Here is a 10094-nt window from a genome sequence, read left to right on the forward strand (position 1 = left end):
GTCTTCCATAAACTTCTGGATGTGGGGGGATCTGAGGGCTGATGGTGCTTGTCAGCTTATTTTATAGTAATCCTTCATAAATGAATGTTGTCTTATGGCATAGAACTATCCTTTGGAATTAATAACAAGTACAGTAGATTTTTTTTGGCCTTCAAAAGGGATAAATCTTTGTGCATCTCAAATGTGTAGAATTCACAGCAACTCTAGCAAATAGATTACAACAAAGGTGGGTGGGGATGAGCTAGTTCTCTCATTAGTAAGCTTTCTTATTCCTACCCAGCAGCCTTGCAACTAGGACATTTCATATTATTGCCTCAGCAGTGTTCAAATTATTGCAGGCCATAAACCTTTACTGTTGCTGGAATAGTCTGAAAAGTCCAAAGTCTTCTAAATAGCACTGAATCTCATTAGTGTAAATAAAATAGATGTATAAACCCTGAGTATCTAAGAATGCTATTTTGTGAATTAAAGCTTGAGATGTTTAAGGAAAGAAAATCTAACAAGTACCTTTAAGACATTAAATGTAGCATGTATGTATATCCTGTGTCTTTTTTTCCAACTAAGTTTCCTCTTTTGATGTTTTGGACATGTGTGAATTTGAAGTTTGGAGACAGTATGGAACAGAGAAACTTTGGGAAACAGAAATATGCATTATACCTTAGTCCATGAGTAATGGTTACAGTAGGTCCCCTACATATGAACCTTCAAGTTGTGAACTTTCACACATGGGAATGTGTGTTCCCATGTCCAATTACGTAAGTTAGTTCATGTGTCTAGCATACATTGTCATGTGCGTGCATCCTCTGCAAGTGGTTGTGCTTTTGTGTGCTTTACTGTAAAGTACTATAGAGAGTACAGTAGTACAGTATTTTTATTTCAAGTCCAGGATGTACAGAAGCAAGCTTAAAAGCAGCAGTGAGGTAGCTGGTACTGCTAAGAAGCGCCAAGCGATAACGACGGAAACAAAGTGAAATTGAGAGAGTGGAGCAAGGCGAAAAGATGATAGATGTCGCTTGTTCTTATAACATGAATTGTTCAACCATCAGCATGATTCTAAAGAAGAAGGACGAAGGCTTCCCTGGTGGCGCAGTGGTTGAGAGTCCCCCTGCCGATGCAGGGGACGTGGGTTCGTGCCCCGGCCCGGGAGGATCCCACATGCCGCGGTGCGGCTGGGCCCGTGAGCCATGGCCGCTGAGCCTGCGCGTCTGGAGCCTGCACGTCTGGAGCCTGTGCTCCGCAACGGGAGAGGCCACAGCAGTGAGAGGCCCGCGTACAACAAAAAAAAAAAAAAAAAAGAAGGACGAGATCATGGAACAGCAAAGTCTGCTGGGCCAATGATGCCGACAATAATACTGAAGAAGTGTGGAAAAGTGATGGAGGAGATGGAGAAGCTTCTCAATGTGTGGATGTAGGATCAGCATCAGCGTTGAGTCCCACTCAGCCTAATGTTGATTCAGGAGAAAGCTAAAAGCCTTTATGAAGACTTGAAGAAGAAACGCGGCAAAGAATCAGAGGGCGTGTCTTTTAATGCTAACCATGGCTGGTTTCATCGGTTCAAGGCTAGAGCCAACCTTTACAATGTAGAAGTAAGTGGTGAGGCAGCGAGTGCAGATACAGTAGCTGCCCGGGAATTTCCTGAAATGCTTCGAGAAATTATTGATGAAGGCACGTATTTACCCAAGTAGGTTTTTAATGTGGTTGAGACAGGACTGTACTGGAAGAAGATGCCAGACCAAAGTTACATCAATAAGGAGGAAAAGTGGTTGCCAGGCTATAAAGCAGCAAAGGATAGGCTAACTCTGTTGTTTGGTGGCAATGCTTCTGGTGATATGAAGCTGAAGCCTCTCTTAGGTTATCATTCAGAGAACCCAAGAACCCTTAAAAACATAGCCAAGGGCTCTCTTCCTATTGTGTGGAAGAGTAACCCCAAAGCCTGGGTTACACAGGCCATTTTCCAGCACTGGTTTTTCCACCACTTTATCCCAGAGGTAGAGACATAATGCTTGGAGAAGGACGTCCCATTCAACATTCTTTTGCTGCTTGACAATGCTCCAGGCCACCCCCATTCATGGACAACTTTCATCCCGAAGTCAAAATAGTGCATCTGCCACTGAATATATGTCGCTCATCCAACCTACAGACCAGGGAGTTGTAGCAACTTTCAAGAAATATTATTTATGTCACACTTTTCGTCAGGCGGTAAAGGTGAGTGACGAATCAGGAACAACCTTGTGACAATTTTGGAAGGACTATAACATCTACAAGGCCATAAAAAACATTGACTTTGCTTGGCATGAGGTTACGGCTGTCACCATGAATGGGGTTTGGAAGAACCTTTGCCTGCAGTTTGTTCACGATTTTTGTGGATTTGAGAAGGTGGATGAGTCCAAAGAGGTCTTCAGCAACTTAGTGACCCTCAGCAAGAAGCTGGAGCTTGATCTGCAAGAGGACAACTTCATTGAACTCTTTGCTGTGCAATAAGAGGAGCTGACTAATGAAGACCTGGTGGAATTGGAGGCCCAGAGAAAGGACGAAGAGAGACAAGAGGACGAAGAAGTAACTGAAGAACCGAAGAGATTCATGACGCAGGAAATATCAAGGGGATTTTCTTTATTTGAGGAGGCACTGTTAGTTTTTGAGGCACAGGACCTGAACGTAGAATGGTACATGAAGGCTGCAGCGGCCGTTAGAATGCAATCCAGTGCTACTGTGTTATCTATGACAAGAAAAAAAGAGCTACTACTCAGACATCACTGGATCGTTTTTTCAATATGGTAAATAGAATTGAATCCAGCAAGGAACCAGAACCTGTGCTGTCAGCGTCAGGTGTGACGATCAAATAATTAAGGTAATCCACATATAGGGAATCAGAGGTTGACGGTATTTCATAGTTTCCAATGATAATGAGTTAAAGATCATATATATTCAAGGTATTATAAGGGCTCTCCACATTAAATCTGAGTGAATGCAAGTTGCAGCTTGCCCTCCATCTCATATTGCTGACTATCTTTCAGCTCTACCATCTCCCTCCTCCTCTCCCTCCTCCAGTTAGTAACTCTTCTTGCCTATTCACTTGATGCCAGCCCCTGTATGCCAGCTGGTGCACTGTACTACTGTACTTTTCAAGGTACTATACTGTAAGGTTAAAAATGTTTTCATTATTTTTTGTGTTTTTTATGTATTATTATTTCTGAAAAGTATTATAAACCTATTACAAGTACAGTACTATATAGCTGATTGTATTAGTTGGGTATCTAGGCTAACTTTGTTGGACTTACGAACAAATTGAACTTATGAATGTGCTCTCGGGATGGAACTTGTTCGTATGTAGGGGACTTACTGTGCAAGATTTGATCAAGATGCCAACCTAAGTCATTTGGAATTATTTGTGTTTTAAGTAATATAGTTTTAGGTTGTGTGGGCAAATTAATATGTTATTAAACTTTCAGCATCTGTTTAGCATATTAGTGGAATTTTTCCATGGTCTCAGTCTTTTACTGTGTGAAGGTTAGGTCTTAGCAGCAGTATAAAAGAGGTGTTCACTCAGATTTAATGTGGAGAGCCCTTAATAATACCTTGAGTATATATGATCTTTAACTCATTATCATTGGAACCTATGAAATACAGTCAACCTTTGATTCCCTATATGTGGATTATTTGATCCCATTTCCAACATACTTCTTTCTGGAATTCACCTTTTTCTGGGCTTCTTAGTGACCTGTAGTGTATTATAAAATCAAACAAAACAAATGAGGTTAGTAAATCTAGTCATTAGGAGAGAAGCTCATTTTGTTCTAAGACTAATGCCTTATTTTATTCAAAGATCACTAATTAGCTAATTAAAACATTAAAAAAACAAATTTTGATAACTAAGATTCATGTACATAGTCAGTGCAGAATCATAAAAAGTAAAAAACGTAGAGGTCCTTTCACTCTCTCCCCCCCTTCCTACTCCCCTCTTAGAGGAAAGTCAACAGTTTAGTGTATATCCTATCCAAACCTCTTTTCTGTGTGTATACATAGATTTATATTTATATATACACACATTTTGTTTAGACTTGCTACCATAACTGAACCACATGCCATATATGTATTGTTCTGTAATTTGTTTCTCCTTTCCTCCCACTCATCAACTTAATTGTGCCATGGAGATTTTGTCTACTGTTTTTAGTTATTTGGAGCATAATCAGATAGTTAAGGAATAAGCATTGGAAGCCTCTGAACTGACAATAGTAATGTCAGTGTTAACACCCAAACTCATTTTATTTAGAGGAGAGCACTTTGGTACTTAATTTACTCATATTTTAGATATAGTGCTATAAGGTTTGGTATGGTTTCCTGGCCAGTACAAATTATAAGGGAAAAGGCAAGCAGGTAGCAAGGAAAAACAGCTGGCAAAACTATAAAAAACAACACAATCTTAAAAATCATTTACTGACTTGGAACATTTATTGCCATGACAGTCATCACTAGTTTGTACCAAAGGGACAAATAGTTATCAGTCATTATGTTTTTTCTTCCTATCCTCAGTTTGTGATTATTTCCTCTGGATTCCATGTTTAACTACTGGCTTTCTGATATTAAGTATCACTATAATTTTTGGTTGTGATCTGGTTAAGAAATGTAAAGAGCATTTTTTTTAGGTTTTGAATGCAAGCTTGATTGAGAAGTGAGTAACTTATTTAGTTCACGATTGTAGACATCTGGAACATTTCCCTGTTTTTTCCTGATGTACTTGTTCAGATGTATGGCCTGTAAGTAGTTTCTACAGATAGATGCTATTAAAAGGGCACAAACCTTAATTTATCAACCAGCTGTTGTGGTATAGTTAGAGCAAGCTTAATAAAGAGGAGCTTATGGGTAGAATATCTGAAGGCTTTGCCTTTCACACATGAGAGGAAATTGTGTGGTAACAGGATGAAGCTAATTTGGGCCCTCTGTTAAAACGCTCTGAGGAAAATTATTGCCTTTATTAGTCAGGAAGTAAACCAGTACTTTTTTACCAACAATTGTTTATATATTTATACAAAGTAGTATTTTAACTGGTTATTGATAAAAAATTGGAAAATAGCATCATTCAAATATTATTTAATTTGCTATTAGCTTTAAAGAACATGTGGTTTCCCAAACACCCTATTTGGGAGCCTGAATGCGTATTGTAATATGCTTGACTCCAGACACAGACACATTTGAATTTTCACAAGATGTGGTTGACCTATCCTGCTCTTTCCCAGTATAAATGTAGATTCTCTCTTTTCTCTTTTTGAAGTTTCTTGTAAAGCTTATCTTTAAAAAAAACAAAACAAAAAACTAGATTTCATTTATAAGAAAAATGTTAGGGATTTCTGTGTTTTGATAAATCTGTGTTTTTAGTGTTAACTTTTATGTTGCACTTATTGCTATACCCTTCTGGGTAGGATCTCGAGGTATTTTTCTATCAAGTAACTTCGGAATTATGGTTAATACTCTTTCTTGCAATGAAAGCAAAAATGTTTAAAAAATCTGTGTTTGAGTGTTTGATACATGTCCAACATATACTTGTGCTTTGGAAATTGCAAAATATGTGGGTTTATGATTATGGATATTTATTTTTAACAGAGTTAGTTACTGTCTATACTACATTCCTTAATATTTTAAAAAGTCAGTGTCGTCTTCCAATTATGTCTTTTAAAGGGGGATTTTGATGGTTTGGACATATGAAAAATTCTCTGTGGGAATTCCCTGGTGGTCCAGTGGTTAGGACTCCATGCTTCCACTGCAGGGGCCACAGGTTCCGTCCCTGGTCGGGGCCGCATGCCAAGCGGCACAGTCAAAAAAGAAAAAGAAAAAAATTCTCTGCATTTTGGAACTAAGGCTAGAATCAGGGATTTTATTCAAGAATACCTTTTAGAATGATGTCCCTGGTACTGCAATATATGGTTTAGCGTTCTATAAACTTTGAGGTAGAAAAGTGGACTAAAAACATTTTCCACAGTTGTAGAGAGTTTAAAGCCCAAAAGATTTTCTAACCGAAAATTCAGTTGATTTGAGTTGTTATTATAGTGTAAATTATGTATGCCAAGTTTGTTACAGTCTTCAGATTCTTCTGATGCTACCCATTGGGGATAGATTTCTATTTATATATACATTTTTAAAATTTTATTTATTTATTTTTGGCTCTGTTGGGTCTTCGTTTCTGTGCGTGGGCTTTCTCTAGTTGTGGTGAGTGGGGGTCAGTCTTCATCGCGGTGCGTGGGCCTCTCACTGTCGCGGCCTCTCCTGTTGTGGAGCACAAGCTCCAGACGCTCAGGCTCAGTAGTTATGGCTCACGGGCCTAGTTGCTCCGCGGCATGTGGGATCTTCCCAGGGCTCGAACCCGTGTCCCCTGCATTGGCAGGCAGACTCAACCACTGTGCCGCCAGGGAAGCCCTATATATACATTTTAAACTTCATTCTGTGTTGCTGTGAGAAAAGGCTTGCTTTCTGTTACAAGTTAACATTCACTTTGAATGAACTACCTTAATTTTAATTGCTTGAGAGAAGAGTGTGGATATCCCAGGTAAACTGAAGAAAGTTGAGGATTATTTTTCTTTAACTATATAATTGTAGTAAAATACAGTTGAAAACTCTCAGCGAAAATAATGTATTTAAGTTCCTGGAGGATTAGAATGAATTAAACTATCGATATTCAGGGTAATTCAGGGAATCTGGTCAGAACTCATTAAAATGAATCTTAATGTCAAAGACTATATTGCCTCCAGAGCATTTGAGGTACAAAGTCAAGAAAAAAGATGGAAACTTATGAAGTTTCTCCGTTTTTCTGAGGTGTTTTTCATGATTCGTACAAAGTAAAAAACTGTTTTGTTTACTTACTGGGCATTGTTTGTTTATAATTTGTCACCATTAACCATATACTTAGCTTGTTTCCTGGAATTAGTAGTTGCTCAGTAAGTTTTTTGTTTTTAATGAATATTCAGATGATCTGTAACAGAAACCATCTTCTAGTAAATGAGGTGCTTAATTTTGAGGGTCTCTTCTGGCTAACTGATGTGAATTCTGCCCGTGTCTTGTTGGTTGTATGTGAGGGGAAGATGAAGCAGTGTTGTGTATGTATTTCTTGTGTCTGCCTGTCTTATCAATCAAAGACAGCATGTCTTTGTATGTGTGTTTTTATAGAATGGCATAGGAAGTGCAAAAATATCACTAGTATTAACCTAAGACAAGTGATAGAGTTAAGCCAATTTGGATTATTGAGTGGATATTACTGTCCATTTATTACACATGTGCCCATGGTGTTCAGGTGTTTCTCATCAATGACTGCATAGATTGCTGAACCAATCAAGGGACTCAGGAAGCTAAAAAAGCAGTTAAATTATTCATCTACTACAGCTCTGGACATTGATTCAAGACTTTGGCTTCTTAAACTGGCCAAGTATGAGATATACCATTAAGTGTGTAAAGTAAAAGAAGAAAACGCCTGCCCAATTATCTTTCTTAACCGAGAACCTGATTATACTTCTCTCTAAATGGTGTTCTTTTCTGAAACCTGAGAAAAACCATTTGCCTAGCACAGCTGTTAACTTCCTACAACTGAAATGCTTTCCATTCCCTTTAAAATAAGCCCTTCTGCAGCAGAATGTAGATCACATGTATCATCCGACCAAAAAAGTTTGCTGAGACTACTAGTATCATTTGCCCTGGGGTCCGGAATCTTCACATTCCAGGCAGAGCTCCAGCTGCTCCGATTTAGTTACCAGGTTGTGATTGGCTACACCGCCTACCCTTTTCTCCACCCCTTAATTTTCACTGGGAGAAAGCTTTTGAGCCAGAGATTAAATGTAAGAGCTGTCTCCAGGCTTTCTGAGTGCAGCTGGCACCATGGGTGTGCTCTGGAGCAACTTCTGTTTGCTCTGAGCCCCCCGCCCTGCCTCCCCTTTCACCACGTTTCCTCTGGCAAGGTTTTAAGTACAGCAATTCAAGAAGATTTCTCCTCCTAAACTGTATTATTCTGAAGTGTATTGCCTCTTGATTGCTGGAAAAGAATCTTTAATTCATTTCAAAAGTAACTTATGAACAAACTTATTAAAAGTGATGAAAGGAGCACTGAAATTGATTAGAACTAATTTTTCACTGTGCCAAAGTGTGCAGTGTCTTTCAGAGGAAACTATAACAGGTCTTGTGAGTGTGCCATGCCAGTGGGGAGAATTGAATGTCCCTCATCTGCCTCTTTCCCTAGGGACAGTAGTCATGAGTGCCGAGTGTGCGGGGTCACAGAAGTGGGTCTTTCTGCGTATGCAAAGCACATTTCTGGCCAATTGCACAAAGATAATGTTGATGCCCAGGAAAGAGAAGATGATGGAAAGGAAGAAGAAGAGGAAGATTATTTTGACAAGGAACTCGTTCAGTTAATAAAACAAAGGAAAGAACAAAGTCGGTAAGTAATAATTTTGATATTTTAAAAAGCCTATCTGCAACAGAATGTAGTAGAGAATGCATTTTCCATTTACATTCTTTTCAGCCTATAGCATTCAGACTTATCTTTTTTAAAATTAAATTTTGTTTTTTTATTGAAGTATAGTTGATTTACAAAGTTGTGCCACAGATTTATTTATCTTAATTATAAAGTTTACCTTGAAGTTGCTGTCTTATTTATAAAAGGCAATGGAATGCTTTCTTGAACTACTGTATTAACTCCTTAAAAAAAAACCCAAAAACTCAGTATTGACCCTACCTAAAAGCTAGGCTATGTATCTGAATTTTACCTTGTTGATAACTATGTTTAGAACTGTTTTTATTAGTTCCAAATTGTTTTGGATACCAATAAATTCTTATTTGGTATCCAGATTTTCTAGTGGAAAGGTATTAGTGAATAAGCTTCATTTGAATATGTTATATGGCATTTCTTATTTCATCCCTTAGGAAAAAATTGTTTTGCCTAATGTGAATTAACATGGTGCTTCTACCAAATTTGATTTATCCCTTTATTATTAATTTCTTCAGTAAATATTTATTGAATAAATTTATATTCAGTTGGACACTGTCAGGATCATTTCAGCAATAGGAGTTTTATAGCTTGTACTACATAATTTCATACCTACATCTATAATTCAGGTATTAGCGTTTTGTATTTTAACATTACTGATTTGTGGTGTGAAGAGTTTAATTAATGAAGCAGAAAATTTCAGATATGAGTAAAAGAGACATAGAACCAGTTATGAGGTGGGGTAATTTTTTAAGTCCTAGAACATGATAAAAAACATTTCAAATTATAAAAATTTTAAAGATCCTTCTTGAATACTAGTTATCCCTGGTCTGTATTTCATTTTCAGTTAGAGGTTTAAATATAAAAAAGAAGTAGTTTTTTATTCTATATGCTAAAAGTTTTTTGAACAAGTCCTTGAAGGAGACTTTCTTAGTTTTAAAATGTCCGTAGCAACATGGTTCTTAAATTGTTTAGTTGCTTATCCTTCAAATGACATTCTCACTACTTTCAGTATAGCTGTAGTTTACTCTTGTTTTAGGGTGTTGGAGCCTCTAGGAGACTAACTTCTATTTTTGTTCTTACACTCTTGTGCCACTATTAGCTTATCTGTGTAAATGATTAAACATTAAGTCAGAGGGTAAAAGAGCTTCTCAGTAAATTAGACATGTTGTAGATACTATTCTTTGATCATTTTTATATGCCTCTTTGGTGACCTATTTATAAAGTCATCTACTTATTTCTTCATGAGGTTTTTTTCTTTTTTCCTTCATGAGGTTTTTAGTTTATATTGTTCTTTCTGGGCTGTGGGTTTAGCTGCATGCTATTGTCCCCCTGACCTAGCCAATTCATGATGATCTAGGAATTTTACTTCGTGACTGACTTAAATTGCCCAATTCTCCTCATTTCTGGATGATAATTAGTAGAGCCAAGTCAGTGATCTCCTTGGATGTCATAAGTTTCATACTGCCTAGAAACAAAAAAAAATTTGGTTAATGGTGGTATAAAAATCTTCCAAGTATCTGTAGTAATACTTGTCACTTGGGGACTTAGGGTCTCCTGTTTAGAAATAGTTGTAATTCATAATGTAAGTGGATGTTTGAACTTTTAGGTAAATTAACTTTTAATTCCGTCT

The 10094-nt window shown here is 37.5% G+C and overlaps 1 protein-coding gene across 8 annotated transcripts in view; it reads left to right on the plus strand.

Annotated features, from left to right (window-relative positions):
* Positions 1-10094, plus strand: part of ZNF106 (zinc finger protein 106) — a 61974-nt gene that overhangs the window by 19399 nt on the left and 32481 nt on the right. For 6 of the 8 annotated variants that reach the window (XM_049706435.1, XM_049706433.1, XM_049706436.1 and 3 more), the window contains one exon: positions 8216-8413. The exons of the other annotated variants lie outside the window; for them this stretch is intronic. In XM_049706435.1, coding sequence (XP_049562392.1) covers positions 8216-8413 — 198 coding nt within the window. The remainder of the gene's footprint in view (positions 1-8215; positions 8414-10094) is intronic. 8 annotated transcript variants of the gene reach the window in all.

This window comes from Orcinus orca, chromosome 2 (genome assembly GCF_937001465.1).
Source record: "Orcinus orca chromosome 2, mOrcOrc1.1, whole genome shotgun sequence".
In the NCBI taxonomy this organism is placed as follows: domain Eukaryota; kingdom Metazoa; phylum Chordata; class Mammalia; order Artiodactyla; family Delphinidae; genus Orcinus; species Orcinus orca.